Source organism: Lactuca sativa, chromosome 8 (genome assembly GCF_002870075.4).
Source record: "Lactuca sativa cultivar Salinas chromosome 8, Lsat_Salinas_v11, whole genome shotgun sequence".
Classification (NCBI taxonomy): Eukaryota; Viridiplantae; Streptophyta; class Magnoliopsida; order Asterales; family Asteraceae; genus Lactuca; species Lactuca sativa.
The window spans coordinates 120,168,154-120,190,367 of record NC_056630.2 but is presented as its reverse complement, the minus strand read 5'-3'; the positions used below and the strand labels follow the sequence as shown (position 1 = coordinate 120,190,367).

At 33.5% G+C, this 22,214-nt stretch overlaps 2 protein-coding genes and 2 long non-coding RNA genes across 4 annotated transcripts; all 4 read left to right on the top strand.

Annotated features, from left to right (window-relative positions):
- Positions 1–11,006: 11,006 nt before the first annotated feature.
- On the top strand, positions 11,007–12,421 carry LOC128128061 (uncharacterized). Its single transcript, XR_008225663.1, has 3 exons — positions 11,007–11,362; positions 11,445–12,093; positions 12,171–12,421. It is a non-coding gene; the product is annotated as an uncharacterized LOC128128061 (long non-coding RNA).
- Positions 12,422–12,435: 14 nt separating this feature from the next.
- LOC128127828 (DEAD-box ATP-dependent RNA helicase 16-like) lies at positions 12,436–13,907 on the top strand. Its single transcript, XM_052766531.1, has 6 exons — positions 12,436–12,443; positions 12,538–12,640; positions 13,006–13,134; positions 13,207–13,307; positions 13,418–13,517; positions 13,842–13,907. The coding sequence occupies exons 1-6, from the start codon at positions 12,436–12,438 to the stop codon at positions 13,887–13,889; spliced, it is 489 nt and encodes a 162-aa protein (XP_052622491.1). The 3' UTR covers positions 13,890–13,907.
- Positions 13,908–14,126: 219 nt separating this feature from the next.
- On the top strand, positions 14,127–15,457 carry LOC128127981 (uncharacterized). The gene is made up of 6 exons (XR_008225580.1): positions 14,127–14,190; positions 14,308–14,379; positions 14,471–14,587; positions 14,735–14,947; positions 15,039–15,126; positions 15,248–15,457. It is a non-coding gene; the product is annotated as an uncharacterized LOC128127981 (long non-coding RNA).
- Positions 15,458–19,992: 4,535 nt separating this feature from the next.
- On the top strand, positions 19,993–21,446 carry LOC111904205 (delta(12) fatty acid desaturase DES8.11). The gene is made up of 2 exons (XM_023899981.2): positions 19,993–20,106; positions 20,190–21,446. Exon 2 carries the CDS (start codon positions 20,210–20,212, stop codon positions 21,341–21,343), a length of 1,134 nt encoding a protein of 377 aa, XP_023755749.1. The 5' UTR covers positions 19,993–20,106; positions 20,190–20,209; the 3' UTR covers positions 21,344–21,446.
- Positions 21,447–22,214: the final 768 nt, after the last annotated feature.

Here is a 22,214-nt window from a genome sequence, read left to right as displayed (position 1 = left end):
GTTAGAACCAGAATATATAGAACCGGTTCTGGTTCCGGGTTTAAAAATTGGCTTTATCCGGGTTCCGGGTAATCCGGGTTTGCGTCCATTGGGTCCGGGTAAACCGGGTCTAAAAGCCGGAACCGATGTTTGGAACCGGAGCCACTTTTAGGGCCGGAACCGGTTTTTGTGAAACGTTTAAAAGATGCATATCTCATCCATTTTAACTCCGATTGACATGCGGTTTTTTCCAACGTGTATTTTAGAGTTTGTACATGATTTTAGACAATAAATTTGCCATTTTTAGTATTATATTCATTGACTTACAGTCCTCCAAAGTCTAGATATCAAAGCTGGAAGTTTTTACTTTTTCAGTTTTTTTTTTGTATTCGGTGAAAGTTTTAAAACATGCATATCTAATTTGTTTGAAGTTGGATTGACATGTGGTTTTTTCCAACTTGTAGTTTACAGCTTGTATATGAGTTTAGACTATAATTTTGTCATTTTGTACTTTGTATTATGTGAAAATGTTAACACATGAAAATCTCATTCGTTTAAAGTCGGATTGACATGCGGCTATTTCCAGAGTGTATTTTAGAGTTTGTACATGATTTTAGACTATAATTTTGTTAATTTTGGTTTCATATACAATGAGTTACAGTCACCCAAAGTCGGGATATAAACATGAAAATTTTCAAAGTTCAACCCACTAAGTAGTAAGTAATTACCAAAAAATTCCGGTTTTTCCGGGTTTCCGGTTCTAAACCCACTTTATCCGGTTCCAACCTACCCACTTTGATGTTTCCGGGTTTTCCGGTTCTAGACCCACTTTACCCGGAACCGTACCCGGAACCGAACCGGAACCGGTTCCTATATACCGGTCTGGTTTCCGGTTCTACAAAATCCCGTTAACCGGTTCCGGGTTTTCCGGGTTCGGGTCCATCCGGTCCGGGTTTGGACCCACTTTCATCCCTAACTACTGCATTAGCCAATGATCATGAATATAAATAGCGAATCGACCATGCAAAAATACAATGATATATGGCTCAAGTAAAGCTTGAGAATCAAGATTACCATACACCTTATTTCGACTATATTCTTATTTGAAGTGCCGATAAACCACACATGCATGTGCCAAAAGAATATACGACAAGGCGTAGTTTCCGTGGGAAGCATAAGATTCACATTATAATAAAATCAGATTTTGTTTTATTATGTATAAAGTAGACACTTTTAACATCACACAAACTTGTCCTATCAAACCCTTTTGGTAACTATGCTTAAAAACGTATGATGTTGGTGAGGGAGACGAGCACTAAATGCTATTTAAAAGCCGACCTCATTAGAAATCAAAGAAACCGTCTACACTACAAGAAATATTAGCATTACTGGCGACGCCTTTAGCGGCGACACCAGGCAATAGCGGCGACATGTAATCGACGCATTACATGTCGCCGCTATTGCCTGGTGTCGCCACTAAATGAGTCGCTGCTAATGCTTTGTTACAGCGATCCGCGTCAAACTAACCCCATCCATCCGATTTCTTTTCAATCTAACGGCTGTAGAGGAAAGCGAAAAGATGCGCTGACTTTTCCCTCCACTGGTCTCCGCTATTGCCCTAGTGTCGCCACTATTGCGCATCCTTCACCGCTATTTTCTGTCGCCGCTAATACGCGTGCAGATATCCCATTCCAGTTTACCCTTTTTGCGATTTCTTTTCTGCACTTTTCTTTCTTTTTTCTCTCGTTTTTTCTCTCCTTTCTTTCTTCAATCTCGCTTATTTCTTCCAAATTGGTGGACTAGGAAGTGCTTGTTGGGACCGGTGCTAGCCCCTCCTTCCCCCAAAACCGTCACAAGACCGCCACAGCCCCAAAACCGGCGACCTTGAGCTACATTCCGAAATTGCCCCCAATCAAGGTCGAATTCCTCCTCTTTTTTATGATTTTTCTGTTTTGGTGTTAATTTAGATGATAAATTGTGAGTAATTTTCAATTTTGTTGAGTGATGATGTTTGTATTTTGAGAGATGAAATGGTTTTGCATTTTGTTGGATTGTATGGATTTTGTTAGATTGTGTGTTTTTTCAAATTTGTGGGAATTTTATTATGCATTTTGTGTATGTTTTGTAATTTATGTTTAGATTACATTGGCTTAAAAATGAAATTTGGCATGAATATTTGTTGGATTGTAATTTATGTTTAGATTACATTGCCTTAAAATGAAATTTAGATGTATAAATTTGTATAAAATTGAAATATGCAAATTGGATGTATACATTTGGCTTAATTGTATGAAATTTGATGAAATTGGAATATGCAAATTCGATGTATACATTTGGCTTAATTTAAAAAAAATACATTAAAAAATAATGAATTAATTGTAAAATCACCTTAAAGTAGTTTTAAAATCAAGTTAATGTTAATATTAAAATAAAATAAAATTAGTTTAATAAATTAAACTAATAACAAAAAAGAAAATTTTTATATTTTTTTATAATATTGATTTATTTTAGATTAAGTAAGCCTTAGATTAATTAATTTTTTAGAAATTATTAATTTCTTACCATTTTGTTAGTGACTTAAAGGATATTTTTATAAAGGTTATATTTGTATAATGAATTAGTGCATGAGGTTTAGTTGGGCGATACTCTTCTACGTGATGACAGATGTTATGGGCTTAGGACATGGAGGTGATGGAGCCAGGGATCCACCACCTCCTGGAGGTTTTGGTCGTGGTCAACACGAACAGGATGGTAAGGGGTCGTTTGATTTGCACTTACCCAGTTTGGTCAGAGCTGATTGCTGACCCGGTTAGGAGTCAGACTGTTTGATGGGCCTCCATTGTGGCTAACTCGGTAAGCAATCAATGACCAAGGGGCTGACTCGGTCCAAAAAAAAAAGGCTGACCAATACAACAAGCAATTTCTTCTCCTGCGCACTAAAAAAATCGCCGATCGTTCTTCCCTTCCTTCAATATTCAGCGAACAACAAGCAACAAGATTTGTCCTCGAACTTTCGGCTACTTCACCTCCTGTGCCGCCGACAACACAGCTCCGACGACGATGACACAACCCCAGTGAGGAGCTCGACTACAGGTAACGTTTCTTCGTTTTTTTTTCTGAAATCACAAAACCCTTCATGTTTGCTGTCAAATTGATGATTTCATTCTGAAAGCAAAGTTTGAAATTACTTCTTTCATTATTCTTGGATTCAATTAGAACGAAGGGTTAGCATGAAATCAATTCATAATGTGTTTTTGTTTATGAAATCTGATTTTATCTATATAAAGGAATGAATATTTGTGTATGAAGTCTGTATGAGCTAATGTGTGAAATCACAGCCCCTTATATAGTTGTTAAATCGAACGAATTGTGTATTGTGTGTATATGATATGTTTATGTGCATATGTGTGTAAGATCAAAATGCTCAAGACAATGATCAGAATTTGTTACATAGGTATATGTGTATTACCAAACTGATATATGAGATCTTGTCTTCAAGTTATGTACTGTGTGTATATGATATCTCCCAAGTCTTGTCTTCAAGTTGTTTTATCTTTAGGTTAAACAAAAAAATATATGTTTTATCTTATTGACATCAGGCAAATAGTGTTAGCTATTTGTAAATGTGTGTTATGTGGATGATTAGCTTATCACATTTATGCTTGATTTATTTGTAAATGTGTGTTATGTGGATGATTAGCTTTTTTTTCTTTTTACAATGGACATGACAGATAAAAGAATTAGGGTTAGTTGGAAGTCAGAATTGGTGGACAAAACTTTTTTTTGGAAGCATGTATACAAGAATTAACAAGCAATGGCCGGGAGGGTAGTGGACTAAAAGCAAGCTCATGGGCTGTGGTCGCGGAGAAACTGAAAACCGATCATAATTTTATTGTCGACAAAAAACAAATGAAAAACCACTACGACTATTTAAAAGAAAAGTGTGCAGTGTGGTTAAAACTTAAAAACAAAACAAGAAATATTTATAATCCCGTAATGAATTCTTTTAACATGACTAATGAAGAATAGGAAGCGGAAGCGAAGGTACATATATACATATTTTTTAAAGTAGATTGTTTTTTTACTACTTTAATAATATTTATTAAATTTGTCAAACAGATGAACAAGTATGTAGATAAGCTGAGAAATGCACCCCTCCCTTGCCCTGAACTTTGTACCCAACTATTTGATGGGGCGACCTCGACCGGTGTTCACAGTTGGGGGCCATCTTCGACATTACCTCATCCCAATGAAACCTTCAGTACACATGATTTTGAGGATACAGAGATGGATGAGCCAGCACCTCATGCAGATACCCCAAGCTCAACAGTACCTCAACCTACTAGTGAGGAATTATCTGGGCGGACAAAAAACAAGGGGGCAAACGAAATGGTCCTAAAGAAACCACACTTGATGATGAGTTGAAAGAAGTTGGAAAAGAGATTATCAAGGCTGCACAAGCATTCACCGAAGCAAATAATATTGACAAGGAGATGGATGCTTGTATGGCGAAGTTGACAAGCTTGGAGTGGGGAGAATATGATCTGAAATACACCACTGCTCTTATGTTATTTGCTGAAAGTGCTGGTAATAGGAAAATTTGGTTGCGCCTTAACTTGTCAACTTGTGAGTCGTGGGTAACAAATGCGGGAAGAAAGTTTGGATTAGTTGGTCGACTTTAGTATTTACATGTTACGTTTGACTTTAGTATGTTATGGTTCATTGTTTGACTTTAGTATGTTATGGTTCATTGTTAGACATTAGTATTATATGGTTTACTTATGTTATGGATTGTTTTTCTTAGGTGCGATTATGTTATATGAATTTATATGTTATGGAATGTTATGCTTTTCGTATTTACATGTTACGGTTTGTTATGTTATGGATTGTTATGTTATTGATTGTTATGTTATTGATTAAATTGTAATTTGTATTTGACATCTAACAGGACACATGGATAAAGAAGGTGAATTTTTATATTTTCTTATATTCTCGTGGTATTGGTTGATGTTGGTCCAACAAAGGCAAAGAATAATTAAAAGAATAAGAGCTAGCGAACATGTAGCAAAGGGATATGTGTATACGCAAGATTTGATACACGGATGTCCTATACAATGTTACGATATGATATGTCTTTCACAAGATGCATTTGTACTATTATGCAATCACTTTACACAAAGTAATTGGTTGCAATCTAGTAGGACGATAAGCGTTGAAGAGAAGATGGCTATGTTTTAACATGTTATAGGACATAATGAACATTTTCGAGCCGTTAAAGAAAGATTTCATCACTCCACACAAACGATTCATCAATGTTTCATGAGGTCTTACGTGCAATGATGTGTTTTGCACGAGAAATTATAGTACCAACCTCGTCTAATTCAACAAGAAATACCTCATAACGACATAGACGGCTAATGCAGATATTTCCCGGAGCAATAGGTGCACTAGATGGAACACTTGTACATGCAGTTGTGCCTGTTGATCAACAAACTCGTTATAGGGGAAGAGGAAAAGGTGAATGTTATCAAGATGTAATTGGAATTTGTAATTTTGATATGATATTCACCTTTGTATGGGCTGGATGGGAGGGCATAGCACATGATTCTAAAGTTTTGAAAGAAGTTGCATTTAACCCAACTTCCGAATTTCCATTCCCTCCACCAGGTTTGTAACTTTACTATACGTCTTATTATCTATATTATTTATATGATAAATTTGTCATACATCTACAGATAAATATTACCTTTGTGATGCCGCATACACCAACACCCATGGATTTATGGCTCCCTACCGCAATACTAGGTATTGGTTAGCCGATTTTCGAAGAAACGGAGCTTTGACTAAGGAAGAAATGTTCAATCATGCTCATGCACAACTTAGAAATTACATTGAACGTGCTTATGGTGTATTGAAGACGAGATTTTTAATTTTAAAACAAATGGCTCCTTATCCTTTTCCAGTGCAAAGAGACATAGTCATTGCTTGTGTTGCGATCCATAATTTTATAAGGAAATACGATATTGAAGACGAATTATTTACGAACTTTGAACAACACACTATGGTTATTCATAATGTGGGTGGTGGAGGAAATGAGGGTTAAAACATAGAAGGCATAGAATGAGGTTCAGAAGCCGTTAACTATATGACTCTTTTGCGTGACCAGATTGCTAATAAGTTACTTTCAAATGGTTCACGTTAAATGGTGTACTTTTTTTTATTATGCATGACAATTTGTATTTGGATTTTGTTTTACACTTTGTATTTGGATTTTAATTGATGTATGTTTAATTTGGATTTTATATGATAATTTGTGTTTTTATAATTTTTTTTATCCAGCACAAGAGACAACACAAGGTTAATATGGTCATTTTTTCATTCAGCACAACCATTCAGATAAATAATCAAACAGCATAAACTCAGTCAGATATGGACTCAGTCAGCATTTCTAACCTAGTCAGCTTCTAACCAAGTCATCTCTAACCCAGTCAGCAACTATCAAACGATTCCTAAGTCTTATTATGATATATTTGTTAGATATTTTTATCCATTTATTATAAGCTATCGTGACTAATATTTTTAATTATATTTTTCAGCTGAGGTTCCTAAGAAAAGAAGAGGCCTAGCAAAAAACATTCAACTATCAAAGATAATACAGGAAAACAAGGGAAAGCCTGTAGATTTGGATTTCGATAGGGAGCTGACATATTCCCCTGTCGGGAACTATGGTAATTGGTTTACCCGTGAAATTGGGAAGTATATATGGACGAACATCCCTTTGAACGTATCTGGTTAGGATAATGTTTCCCCCGCTTTAAGGAATGCCACAGTGGTTCATTTAAAGGTAACTTGGACAATATTTTAAATTTAGTTCTAATTGGTATTTAACTAACTTTTTTGTATTTGTAGAATAAGTTTGATTTAGATAAGGTTAACTTGGATCCCGAGCGTGCTCAGTTGTTGCAGAGCATTGATGCGACCTTGCAAAGAATTTATAGAGGCTGGAAAAATAAGGCGCATACTTATTTTGAGAATGTCGGGGGGCTTATAGATATACCAAGGGCATTAGCCAACCCCCCTGGTGGTATGTCACGTGAAAATTGGGCGCAAGCAGTCGAGCATTTTCAAACTCCTGAATTTCTAAAGCGGTCGGCGTCAAACAAAGGAGTCTGTGCACAACAACAAGTTGTAAACAGAGGGGGATCGTGCTCGTATAGCAATGCATGTTTCAAAGAAATAAGCTATGATATATTTAACTGTTTATTTAAATTATTATTAATCTAATTTTTAATGTTAAATAGGACATCGCTCGAATCGAAGCATTTCGTAAGGCCAACACTGATCGCCAAGGGGTGTTTAGTAGTCCTGAAGTCGAGCAACAATACGTAAGTGGTTAATTTGTATTTTCATATAAGTGCTTATATCATCAAGGGGTAGTTAGTAATCTAATTTTTATTATAATTATTATTTTTTGAAAATACAAAATGCTTTACTCTTTGAGATCAATCAACAAACTCAAGCTTCTTCTGAAGCCAGCGGTCTAACACCAAAGGATACACAAAATTCTTTTGAAAAAATATTGGGTGTTCGACGTGGCCATATCAGAGGCATCGGGCGTAAACCTTCTACGGTTGTGTCGATGTACGATCAAGAACAACTACTAACACAACCACCACCACAATCGCAGGTGACAAAACTATTTAATTTTGGTAATTGTTTAAAATGTTGATAATTGTTGGTTTAGTAATAGTTTCAAAATTTGGTAATTGTTAGTTTGATAATAGTTTATATATTGGTAATTGTTAGTTTGATTATAGTTTGATATATTGGTATTTTATAAGACTATGTTGTTTTATTTGTAGTTGGAAATGCTTCAAACAATGTTAAAAGATCTGACATGTAGTGCTGCACTTGAAGGTTGGTTTCGTTCGTTGCCACAACGAAATGAAATTGGAGGAAACGGGGAGAGCAATGATGACGAGTAGATAGTTGTACGATTTTTTTATGTTTTATCTGTGCAAGTATTTTAAACTAATATTTTCGATATTTTGTTATATGTTAAATCGGACGAGTATTTTAAACGGATATTTGTATTAATATTTTGGAATGGAATGATGTAAGATTAGATTAATTAATATCATACAAGTTTTTTTTTTCAATTTTAATGTGAAGTATATATATATATATATATATATATATATATATATATATATATATATATATATATATATATATATATATATATAAAAGAAAACACCAATACCGGCGACGCCTTTAATGGTGACAATATGTTATTACCGCGACTGGTCTTTAGCGGTGACATTTGCTTATCAGCGGCGACATGTCTTTAGTGACGACAAACTAACATTAGCGGCGACAATTTGATTAATACCGACGCAACATCAGCGTCGACGTTTTAGCGACGACACGTCGCCGCTAATAGTATTAGTGGCGACAAGCCCCACTTTTAGCGACGACGACTGTCGTCGGTAGTACTTTAATTTCTTGTAGTGCTAGAACCTTCCTTAAGTAAGTATGCTTAGTCATATAGATAGTGTGTTAAAACATTCAATCACATGATATTTGTACTTTTATTATATATATATATATATATATATATATGAAATTTCTTAAAAAATTTATAATCAAGACAGTGGATAAACATTTTTTTGTTAGTTAAATGTCGTTAGGCCATAGTCTTTCTCTATAAGTAGGTTTGATTACATCCCGTTTGATGAATTTAAAATTATTAATACATTTACGTCGTATTTGTAAACTGATTAACAAATATATATATATATATATATATATATATATATATATATATATATATATATATATATATATATATATATATATATATATATATATATTAGGTGTGTAACCCGTGTATTACACGGGTTTATTAAAAGGTCCAAAAGTAAAAGGTGTAAGCAAAAAAAAAGACCATTCATGCAAGTTTTGGTAACCACAAGGACCATGTTCATAATAAAATAAGTAACAACTGAGTTCGTGACCTTTGGTAAATCACATGGACCCTTTATGTAATTTAATCTTAATTAATCTATACTAATAAAATTAATTAATATTAATTCACAAATGGAATATATTATCTACATTAATATAAATATACATTAATTAATATATTAATAGAAAAAGGAATTCATAAATAAAAAGTTATTATGTACATTAATTAATATATTAATAAAATTAATTAATATGAGATGGTATTTAATAGGTGTAATTTGACTAAAAATGAAAAATTCTATAAAAATGACAAGTGGATATTAAATAATTCAAAAAATCTACAAATTAACAAGTGTAAAAATAAATAAAAAAGTACATGTGGCAAAATCATTTTTATTTATTAGGATATATATATATATATATATATATATATATATATATATATATATATATATATATATATATATATATATATATATACTAGTTTATAACCCGTGAGAACCACGGTTATAAAATTAGTTAAACTTTAATATCAAAAAAATCAAAATTATTAATTAATTATTTTAAATAAACTATCACCTAAGAGATATTTTCTTAGTTATATTAAATTATAATCATTGATTTAAATAAATACGTGAAATTATATATCATATAATATGTATTGATTTTATTTTATTTTTCAATTTATTGTTATTAATTTAATATAATTAGCACGAGAAAATTTAAAATTTAAAATTTAAAATGAAACATCAATTATTAATTTAATGCAACTAGAGTGGGAAAATTTAAAAATTGAAATTTGAAATGGATAATCAATTATTAATTTAATATAATTAGAGTGGAATTTTAGAATTTGAAATTTGAAATTGATAATTAATAGGTTGACAAGTGGCATAATAAATGATATATATAGCATTAATGAAGAGTTTTAATTATATGACACTCGTCAATAGGAGATTAAATCTATTCTTTTATTAGAATAGTGATATATATATATATATATATATATATATATATATATATATATTGTTAATAAGTTTACAAATACATACGACGTAAATGTGTTAAACATTTCTGAATATATATATATATATATATATATATATATATATATATATATAGAGAGAGAGAGAGAGAGAGAGAGAGAGGCCCATTATTTTGGCAACTCTTGACTATAAATAATATATGAAGCATGGTGAACCCAATCAGAACTACAGCTGAAGAGAAACAAAACGTAATTTTTCCCTGATATCTCTGTTTCTTCCACACGGGCTTTGAGTTCTTGTAATTCTCTCTAATTTACTTTGCATAAATCTCATATTACTCTTTCATTTGCAGATAAATCATCTAAAAGCAACATGGGTGCAGGTGGTAATATGTTGGATCCAAGTAAGGCCAACGATATACTAAAACGTGTCCCAGTTGAGCCACCATTCTCATTAAGTGATCTACAGAAAGCAATCCCTGCTCATTGCTTCGAGCGATCTCTCATCCGTTCATCTTACTATGTTGTTCATTATCTCGTTGTTGCTTACGTCTTCTACTTCCTTGCCGATAAATATATTCCTATTCTTCCTTATCCTCTAGCTTACTTAGCATGGCCAGTTTACTGGTTCTGCCAAGCAAGCATTCTTACTGGCTTATGGGTCATCGGTCATGAATGTGGTCACCATGCCTTTAGTGACTACCAGTGGATTGTGACGTGGAAAGACCAAAACTTCGTGGTCATGGCTAAATACACCCCCCTTTTGTTTTCATTTGTTACCAGCGATTTTGTTGCCCTTCGATGCCCACATAACGATTCCACTACTAGAAAAAAGACCTTTTACGACGCGCAAAACACGACGCTCTTTGATTTATGTTACGCATTAGAGAGCGACATTAAAAAAGTGTCATCTCTTCAAAAATTTTAAGGATTTAGGTCGCGCATTACTGAGTACCCTTAAATTAGTGTCTGATGTAAAAATATTAAAAACACGGAGGGCACCTATAATAAAAAGGGCGTCCTCTACAAATGTCGCTTTATAATTTTAATAAACACGCGTTTGGACTCAGGGGGGAAACTAAATCCCCCAAAATTTTGAACACCCGCTTCCTCTTCCTCTCTACTCTCTACACCCGCCAAATCAACTTCATTCTCTCCCTTCTTTCTCTCTGCAAACCCCTTCTTCTCCGATCGACTTTCACTTCCTTCTATGTGCAAACCCTAATCAAACATAACACATTTGAAATAGTAATATCTTCTTTCATTTTCTCCCCTACTACTCTCTGTAAAACCTAGCAGCCGCCACCACTAGAAACATGGAAAATCCCCCAAAATTTTGAAGTACCCCGCTCACTCCTCTCAATATCTCTTGCGCTTTCATATTTATAGCCAGAGTTGGAGAGCGAAAAGAAGAAAGAAGAAAGAAATGATGTGCGTATTCTTCCTCTTTTCTTCCTCTAGCTCGATCACAACCCTTCTTCTCCCTTCTTATTATTTCTTTTTTTATTTGCAGGTGAGGGTGTGAGGTGGCGTTCAAAGGTTGTCAAGGGGTTGTGAGGAGCTATAGGGCTCAAGTTCGAGGTTGAAGATTAGAAACCGAAGGTTGAAGATCAGATTTGGGATTAGATGAGTCGCTGGTACAACTGACGTCGTCGTGGTGTAGGTCAGATGAGTCGCCGGAGTCCAGGCCAAGTAACAGTGTCGCTGGAGTTTCGGGAAGCTAACGATGTCATCAATTCGAGTGCAGGTGATGTGCCGATTATTGATTTTGGATCAATTACTAACTGTTTGCCATTTTCTTTCTAGAAAATCAATGTAGTGTCTGCTTCTTAATCTTGTTCTCTATGAGTACCATTGTTACCGTCTCTGGTAAAAACATCTAACCATATGCCAAATTCGTTGATTCAGGTTCTCCTCTTCTCCTTTACGTCCCTAAACTTCTTTTCAATCAACACAATTAAGTTTTTACTGCCCACTAAGTGTTTGATTATTTGCTTCACTGAGTATTGCAATATTTGATTATCAAATCAAGGCCCCTGTCTCATCTTGTGTAATCCATTTTTGATACTAGTATTGTTGTTGTATGTTAAAAGGCTACAAAAGTACCTGTTAAAGAGTATGAGTTTGATGAAAAGAAGATGGCAAATGTGCAGTCTCATCTGGTGCGTATCAATAAGGGCATTATTGTACTTTTTAAATTTATTATTATTTTTTAATTTTTAATAATTGGGTTATGCAGGAAAAATTGGTTGCCAATAACTATTACTTGAACAGGTCTCCAAAAGATGCGTACAGATAAATATATTATTCATGAAGTGAAGGCAAGAATAGTTGAATGGTATATGATTATGAACAGGGGCAAATGCGTAAAACAAATTATGATTCTTTTTATTATGGATGGTGCACAGGACAAGGGCGGGCTGGTCAAGACTGGAAGCTTTACACATTCATATCCATTTTGTTGAAGATCTGATACCCCTCTTATCTACAGAGCAGTTCCCATGATGAGCAGGTAATAAACAATAATAATATTAGTAATGACCTTCTTTCTTTTTAGCATACCCTTTTTAATATGTTTTAATTTTTATTCTGGATCCATAATACAGTTGCTTGAAGCAGCTTGGTGTCTTACAAACACAGCTGCTGGAAAACCTAAAGAAACAAGAGCTTAATTGTCTGCATTACCTTTACTCATTGCTCAAATTGGAGGTTAGTGTTAAGTACTTAGTTTTTAATATTTCTTGATTTTTTCATATCACTTCAATGGCGTAATTCTAATTTTGTAATTGTTATCCAAAAAAGAGTTCAGTGCCTGTTGCAGAGCAGTGTGCTTAAGCATTAGGAAATGTTGCAGGAGAAGGTGAAGAACCGAGACAAATTCTGATTTCTCAAGGGGCATTACTTCCTCTTGCAAAAATGATGTTGCCAAATAAAGTTTCAGTTAACGGGTGAACCAAGTTTCTCTGAAATGGTTAGTTTTTGTAAATTTTTTATACAAAATCCAATTCTGTTCTTCAATATTATAAAGATCAACGGTAAATTGGTAATTTTTGCTTTTGTTTTCCAATTTTCAGGCGACATCATTGTCAGGGCCTCCTTATATCTTTGTTTCTACTCCAGCTTGTGTCCAAAGATGTCTTTCATCAGGTGTTCTTCAAGCAAAATCCGTTCATGATTATCTTTCAATTATTATTCTTGATAAGGTATGGATTCTTTTCTTTCTGTAACATTTATAATACTCTTTATTAAAGTACTGATTCATGTTAGTAAATCAGGCAGATCTTATTTTTACATATGGATATGAAAAGAATCTCAAAGATCTCAAAACTCACATTCCTAAAAGATGTCAATGCCTTCTCATGGCTGCTACCTCAAGGTTTGTTTGTGTCATTATCACTTCTTATAAGATGGTATTTCCATTTCTACCCCTGCAATTTCTTCATTCAATTAATTCTGATGAAATTTTTGCAGTGATGATGTTGAAAGCTTGAAGAAGCTTTATCTACACAATCCCTATATTCTTACTTTAGCAGAAGTTGGTGATGGAAAGGACGAAATTGTCCCCAAAAATGTTCAGCAATTTTGGGTAAGAGCTTAAGAGCTAAAATCTTGTATACTTATTTAACAAACTTATTTTAGGGCATTTCTTTAATACATTTTATAGTTTCTTGAATCTTTATTTATTTCTTTTACTTTTATATTTAGATACAATGTAGTTATCGAGATAAGCTTCTTTACATTCTTGCAATTTTGAAGTTGGATCTTGTTCAAAAGAAAGTTTTTATATTTACAAATACAATTGACACAAGTTTTAGACTAAAACTTTGAGCAAGTATTATTTTTCCCATTAAATTAATCTTTTTTTACCTATTATAGATTTTAATAAAACTTTTTATATATTTTTTGACAGTTTGGTATAAAATCTGCTGTGTTAAATGCTGAATTGCCTGTGAATTGACGTCTACATATTCTTGAGGTATTATTCCCTTTGACTTTTCTTGAAGTTTTTATAATTCTATATAATGTTTTTTAGGGTTTTGGTTCTTAAATGAATAAAGAAAACAAATTTCCTGGGCGGGAAAGAAGCAGACATACTTGCTGGTAAGATGAGTATGGTACAGTTGCAAGGGCGGGACCAGTTGCTGACAGCACAAAATGAAATGCTCAAGGTACTCTACTCTACTGCTTCATCATATATATGTCTGCAAGTTTGGTTGGCAGTTTCCCTTATTACAGATGCGTTGGCTGCATCTGGTCAGGTATAAATTCACCAAATGTTGACTTTGACTTGACTTGACATATAGTTTAAGGAAAATGTTTGACTATTTGTCAGTTAGTTGACTTCTTAACCATTTTTTTGTTTTGTTTTGTTTTAGGCGTTGATTGCTAGTTCGGTTTCAAAAGGGAATTATAGATCTGTGAAGGATATCACATACTTCGTGTTGACTGTAATGTTAATTAATAATTATTTTGTTTATATAATATATAAAGATGTTTTTATTTTATAAAAGTTAATTAATGTTTTATTATTTTCTTTAGATTGGTTTTGTGATGGGTGTTACTTTGGCTGCAATATTGGGAGTTTCATTTGGTTCCATAGTCACACTGTTCACTAAGGACATTGGAGTATTGGCGATTGCTAGAACCGGGGTTTTGGTAAACTCCATATAATACCCTTGTTGTTAATATAAATATATATATATATATATATATATATATATATATATATATATATATATATATATATATATATATATATATATATATATATATTTCTGATGCGTTTTGATTTTGTGAAAAAAGTTTGTGAGTGCTAGTCAGCCTTTGAATGCTTTTGCTTTTATTGTTGATGGTTTGCATTATGGAGTTTCAGACTTCCCGTATGCTGCTTATTCCATGGTATGCTTTTTTTTAGACATGAATATAAAATTACATATTTGCCCTTGGATTAATATGTTTTCACTGTAGATGCTTGTTGGGATTTTATCGTCTGTAATTGCAACTTGTTATGAGATGGTATTACCACATTTTTCATACTAATACTAATTACTAAGGCATATTTCATTTGAAGTGTCTCTTGGATTAATAATAGCACAATTGTTATCAGGCCAAAACCATTGCATTTTGCAATAGTTGATGAACTTGATTATGTCCTAATTGATGAGGGAAGAAACCCATTGCTGATAAGGGGTGAGGTATGTCTTCTTACTTTGAGTGCTGTACGGATAAATGATGTTTAAAAAATATTTGGGAAAGTAAACAAAAGGAACTAGTTACTTAACAACTTTGATATTTTGATATGCATCTCATTCTCAGGCTAGCAAGGATGCTGCACGTAACACAGTTGCTGCTAAAGTAGCTGAGCTTCTCATGCGTGGCCTCGTATTTTACTTTTTTGCCCTTCTTTTTCCTTTTTGATGTCTTGTTATCCATCTCCATTGTATGCGTATCTCATTGTTTGTTCCACTACACATCATGTAAATTTATATATTGTAACAAATAGAATTGTAAGACATTAAATTTTATGAAATGAATTATATTTTTTGTATATGATATTTTATTTTATATTGTGAGGCATTAAATGCAAATTTAATTTGAAAATTAGTAAATCTATAAAAAATACTTTTTTTAACATTTAAAATTATGATACGCAAACATGCGTGTCATCTTCATTTATGACATGGCCTTTCTTGACAGAGGCTTTCTTGATACGCATTGCGTGTCATTAACACGCGCGTCGTAAGGTTACGACACGCGAATGCGTATCGTCTTCCTTTATGACAGGGCCTTCCTTGATACGCATTGCGTGTCGTAACCGCGCGTCGTAAATGCGCGTCATAAATGCGCGTCGTAAATGCGCGTCGTCTCTCTTTATGACAGGGCCTTCCTTGACACGCATTTGCGCGTCGTCTGAGCGTTTTACGACGCACAATGAGCGTCGTAAAAGGCTTTTTTTCTAGTAGTGTTCGTAACGCGATGGAACGGTCATTTTTTTTACTATTGGTGAACAGTACTCATTATGTAAAAAATAACTTTTTTATTTTACATATAAATAGACACACAAACATAATTTTTAAACACCCAATCTTTTCTCATCTTCATACTCCTTTCTACTTTTTCTAAAACAAAAAATCACTTTCCCTTTCAACCAAATATGGAGCAAAACATGAACATCCAGCCTCCACACATAAACACATTCGTCCCAATGGGTTTCATACAATACGGTAGTTATATGAACCTACTCAACTCAAAATCACCCCTATGCAATTTCCTAAATTTCCTTACATGCAACGAAACCCAAATCTTCAACAAAACCTTTTCAGTGCTTTCAGTTCCATGCAACAAACAACCACACAACCACCACCAGAAATTATTCCAGAAACACGAGTTGGAGGCAGTCTGAAAAGGAGAGGGAAAGGGAAAGGGAAAAGGAAGGCATTCACCTATACTGAAGAAGAACCTCCACTATGGTGGACACCAGAGGATCAGTACGCGTTAGCAATGGCATGGTGTGGGACTTCAAAGAGTTCAACCATTGGAAATGATATGCAAAGAATTAGGTTTTAGGAATTCGTTCTTGGCAATTTCCATGCGCTTATGAAGGAACAAACATATCGCAATTTCGATATGCTTTGTAGCAAGTGGACTCCGATCAGTCGCCGATGCACCAAGTTTAATGCGATTTTCATGAGACTAGAATCGCAAAAGCAAAGTGATGCAAATGATTTTGATGTGTACAAAGCTGCACGAGAACAATATCAAGTTAAAATGGGCACACTTTCGAATTTGAAAAAATATGGGAGATTGTCAGGTAAGATCCAAAATGGATTAAGGCACCAACATCGTTAGAGGCACAATCAAAGAGGTCTCGTAATTCTAGTTCATTTGACGTTTTCGATGCACGAATGCACATCTACCTCAATGCCGACACGGATGACATCCCCGATGACATCAAAGAGATCTCCCCCTCCCCCCCCCCCCCCCATGCCGACTGATCGGACGCGACAAAGCGAAAGACGCTCAATGTCATGCAGACGAAACTGATAAAAGGGCACAAGAGTTGGTAGAAATGAAAGCAAAGTTCGACCAACACAATCTGATCGCCCAACAAAAGCTGATGTGCAACGTGAACACTTGGAGTTTTTGTGTAAGTAGACGGAGAAAAATCAAATGGCGAAGGATTTAACAATTCTCCAGACTACCGAAGAAAATATAAGACCAGGAGAAGTGCAAGTACTCCGAAAGATGAAGGAGAAAATCGAAAAGCAATATTTGGATGACTAGTTGATCATTTTTTAGTTTTTAGAACAATGTTGTTTTTGTTTGTTCAACATTGTTTTTTTTTATTTGGTGTGTAATGTTATTTTAAATTTTGAATGATATGATTATTCTATGATTTAATTAAATTACGTGTTTCGTTTTTTCCTTAAAATAATCCGCGATTAAAAAATAAATTGTAAAAGAAACAAGCAAAAATAAATAAATTGAAAAAAGAAAAAAAAAACGAAAAATTAAATAAAAAAATAAATGATGACATAAAAAGTTAAAGATGTTATAACTAGTTGACAATTTTCTCCATTTGATGTTATAATACCATTTCGATATGACATGTAAGGTGATACATTTTAGATATGATAACTAGCAAACATAGTTTATCAAAAGAATCAACATAATATAAAAAAATAAAAAAATAAAACAGTAAAAAGTGTACTACTTAGGTTTCAAGTGGGGAAATGGTCTCTGCTAAACGTTCCGTCAACATGTTTAGCAAAATTGAATAAATTTCGTTAATTTGAATGGGAAGACTAGACACCAGCAGTCTTTCAACGGTGTTGCAACATTCTTGCTAAGAGGTCAGGTCATTTTCCTACCACATTCTCATAGCTTTCAAGTTGGATATTTATGGGCAAATAAGTTAATTAAAGTCAACATATCATTTATTGGTTTGTAGTTATATTTATTTTATAACTTTTTATATTATTGTCATTTATTTCAATATATTTGTATTATTTATGTTTTAGAAAGATGAGTCTCCCCAAACGAGTGCGTTTGGCCAGCTTATGCGCACCACGACTGATGGTCTGAAGTCACCTTAGACGAACTCAAACAAACCACCATTACCACACGAGCAAAAAACAACAATAAAATTAGAATTCGGGTAGACAGGCTATCATATACACATCCCTCAGAATATTTCAGTGGTAGGCCACTAATGAAATGGTTGTATTGTTTGTTTATAAACCAAATATGTATTGTGCTAGAAACCATAATTAGTTTGTATTTTTTATGATGCTAGCTCATAACTAGCTCTTTTCTCTATATATAGTTGTTTTTTTTTTTTTTTTTAAAAACGATTATTATATATCTCTTAAATTATTTGTTTTTTTAACTATTAATAATTATATTCATTTGAATGTATTATTCAGTAACGGTTAGTTATCGATATTTAAGATATTTGTTAAAAAAATAAATAAGTTGATGTTATATATGAAATACTTTTGATATTGTATTGATATAAGAGCAAATACAAAGGCTGAATTAACACAATTGAAAATTTTGTATCATCATATCGGTGTGGATGATGTAAACCGGCCACTTGGGATGTTCGAAAATCCGGAGTTTTGAATATCTGAAATTATGGATTATGGATACGGATTCAGATTGCAATAGGATACCTGAATTTTTCCTCAATTTGTACTTGTACTTATCTTTTACTCCAACTAAATATAAAATTCAATAAACATAAGCCGTACAGAATTTCTGGTTTCTAAATTCCAACAGCAATGTTCGTTCACACAAGTAATTCAATAGTCAATAGTCAATAGTCGATACTCACTTTCCAGTGAGTTCCTTTCTCACCTATATAGCAGCAAATAAGGAATTGCATAAAAGTCTCTTACGCACAAAATGCAGAATACAATTTGGCCACAATAATAAGTCCACCTGGAGCACTATGAGGATACTTTGATTTATTAACCTATAACTGAAGTATCTTATTAATTTTCTTTAACAATATATACCAAAATTCATAGTTGTTTTGTTATTTTATGAATCTCCATATTGTTTGTTTCACTTAATCTAAGGGGTTATCGTTGACGAGTCCTCCTTAAAGAATAGCAAACAGTCAAACTATCAATCGCAATTAAAGATCACACCACTGACTAACTGTAATCAATATCGCTACCTGCAAGTAGTGTGAAAAGATATTAAAGAGCACACCACTACCCGCCACAATGGACTTTCAACGGTGTTGCAACTTTCTTGCAGAAACACCACGTCAGCATCTTCCTTGCAATTTCTGAAAGACATGCAATTCATTTGCATATGATCTGACTGGTTTTTATCAAACGTTTAGTAAGAGTCCGATAATTCATAATTATTTGTTGGTTGCATAACTCCGATTTTTTTAATCCAGAAAATATTCGAACCAAGTATTTTAAAACTGATTTTGAAAAAACCAAAATAGAATATAAATGATCTGGTGGTTACTAACTCGATTTAAAAAAATGGGAATCTGATTTTTCCCCGAGTTTTATCCAATTTTAAAAACTCCAGATTTTAATCCGATTAAAATTGAATTTTTTCTTGAAAAATCTTTATCCAAAAAAAACTTACACTTTTACAAGTATTTTATTTGGTTTGAGTAAATTTGAATTAAAAAAATAAATAAATAAAATGGATTTTGTATAGGCATCTCGGAAAACATATTAAAAAGAGATCAGTTGAATTTGTATCGTTATAAATTATACGAGATGTTCATATCTAATGCCAAAATCCAGTAAAAACATATTTGGATTTAAGCAAATCGGATAACCAAAAAAAAGAAAAAAAAAAAAAAAATTTAATATGAACCCGGTTTTAACAAAAATCAAGTTGATACTTCTATTTAGTTGATAATTTTTTTACATCATTGTAATATTATTTAAACGTATTTATATAATTTATATATAAACTAAATATGAAGTCCTATTTGATTATTATATATCTTAAAAACTATTTATTCTTTAAATAATAAATATTTATATTCATATACATATTATTATGATTAAACTATTTGAGCCAATAATGTTGGCAACTCACTATAAATTAAATATGAAGCTCGTCGAAATCCAGTAAGAACCCAACAAGTCAAAGAGAACTTCTCTCTCATATCCCCTCACGGGCTTTGAGTTCTTGTAATTCTCCCTACTTTTTTCTATTAATAGCAAGAAAAGAATATTGAAGTTGCATAAATCTCATATTACTCTTTCATTTGCAGATAAATCATCTAAAAGCAACATGGGTGCAGGTGGTAATATGTTGGATCCAAGTAAGGCCAACGATATACTAAAACGTGTCCCAGTTGAGCCACCATTCTCATTAAGTGATCTAAAGAAAGCAATCCCTGCTCATTGCTTCGAGCGATCTCTCATCCGTTCATCTTACTATGTTGTTCATGATCTCGTTGTTGCTTACGTCTTCTACTTCCTTGCCGATAAATATATTCCTATTCTTCCTTATCCTCTAGCTTACTTAGCATGGCCAGTTTACTGGTTCTGCCAAGCAAGCATTCTTACTGGCTTATGGGTCATCGGTCATGAATGTGGTCACCATGCCTTTAGTGACTACCAGTGGATTGATGACACAGTCGGCTTCATCGTCCACTCTGCTCTCCTCACCCCTTATTTCTCTTGGAAATACAGCCACCGAAATCACCATGCCAACACAAATTCACTTGATAACGATGAAGTTTACATTCCTAAACGCAAGTCCAAAGTCACGCTTTACTCTAAAATTCTTAACAACCCACCTGGTCGAGTGTTCACCTTGGTGTTTAGGTTGACCCTTGGGTTTCCTTTATACCTCTTAACTAATATTTCTGGCAAGAAATACGGAAGGTTTGCGAACCACTTTGATCCGATGAGTCCAATTTTCACCCAGCGTGAACGGATTCAAGTTCTGCTATCGGATTTTGGTCTTCTTGCTGCATTTTATGCAATTAAACTTCTAGTAGATAACAAAGGAGCTGCTTGGGTAACCTGCATATATGGAGTTCCAGTGCTAGGCGTATTTGTCTTTTTTGTTTTGATCACGTATTTGCACCACACCCATCTGTCATTACCTCATTATGATTCAACTGAATGGAACTGGATCAGAGGTGCTTTGTCAACAATCGATAGGGACTTTGGCTTCCTGAATAGGGTTTTACATGACGTTACACACACTCACGTCTTGCATCATTTGATTTCATACATTCCACACTATCATGCAAAGGAGGCAAGGGATGCAATTAAACCAGTCTTGGGCGAGTTTTATAAGATCGACAGGACTCCGATTTTCAAAGCAATGTATAGAGAGGCCAAGGAATGCATCTACATCGAGCCTGATGAAGATAGCGAGCAAAAAGGTGTATATTGGTACCATAAAATGTGAACAATTGGAAAAATGTATCTGCGCATTTAATGTCTTTTACCTTTATTCTATGTATAATAAGCTATCTTGAATAAAATTGTGCTGAAATTGTTGGTTTTTTAAATATGCTTCTGGGTTGTGATATTATATCTACTTGCAATTAAAACCTCCACCAAATTGGTTAGGCTTTTTTTTAACCGAATGTGTTTCACTCCTAAACTATTCTTAAATCTATTTTTCCAAGACCATTAGGTATGGGTCCGTTATGGTGGTGTTATAACAAGAAGAGAGAGTGGTGTTCATGGTGTTATAACACCATGTTAAGAGGAGAGAGATAGAGAAGATAATTTGGCAGCCAATAGAAAAACTCGTTTCTTCTTGTCATGGAGACAACAAGAAGCACCACAACAAGATGCAACAAGAAAGGGGGGGGGGGTGTTCTCTCCGGTCACAACGCCGTTGAGGGTGCCACCTCAGCATAACGAGCACGCCACAATGCCCATACCGTCTACTCTAAAGGGATCAATGAGAGACGAAACCGTTGGAAGGATCAGTTATTTTGAGTTTAATATTAATGGAATGATAAGTTGACATTTATTTTATGTCACAAGATAGTGTAAAAATTAAAAATATATTGAGCACTTTATATATTGAGTGGTCAAAATAAAAAAAAATAATAAAATAAGCTTTGTAGTCGGATGATACAAAGTGTTCGGTAAATAAAAATAAATAAAATATAAGTTATAAACAAAATTTCTAACGAAAATTATTTGAGAAATAACATTTTATTTAACATTAATACGTGATCTTATTATTTTTATAAATACGAATATATAATCTATATAAAATATAATATGTAAAATAAAGATCAATGCAAATGGTTATGTATGTA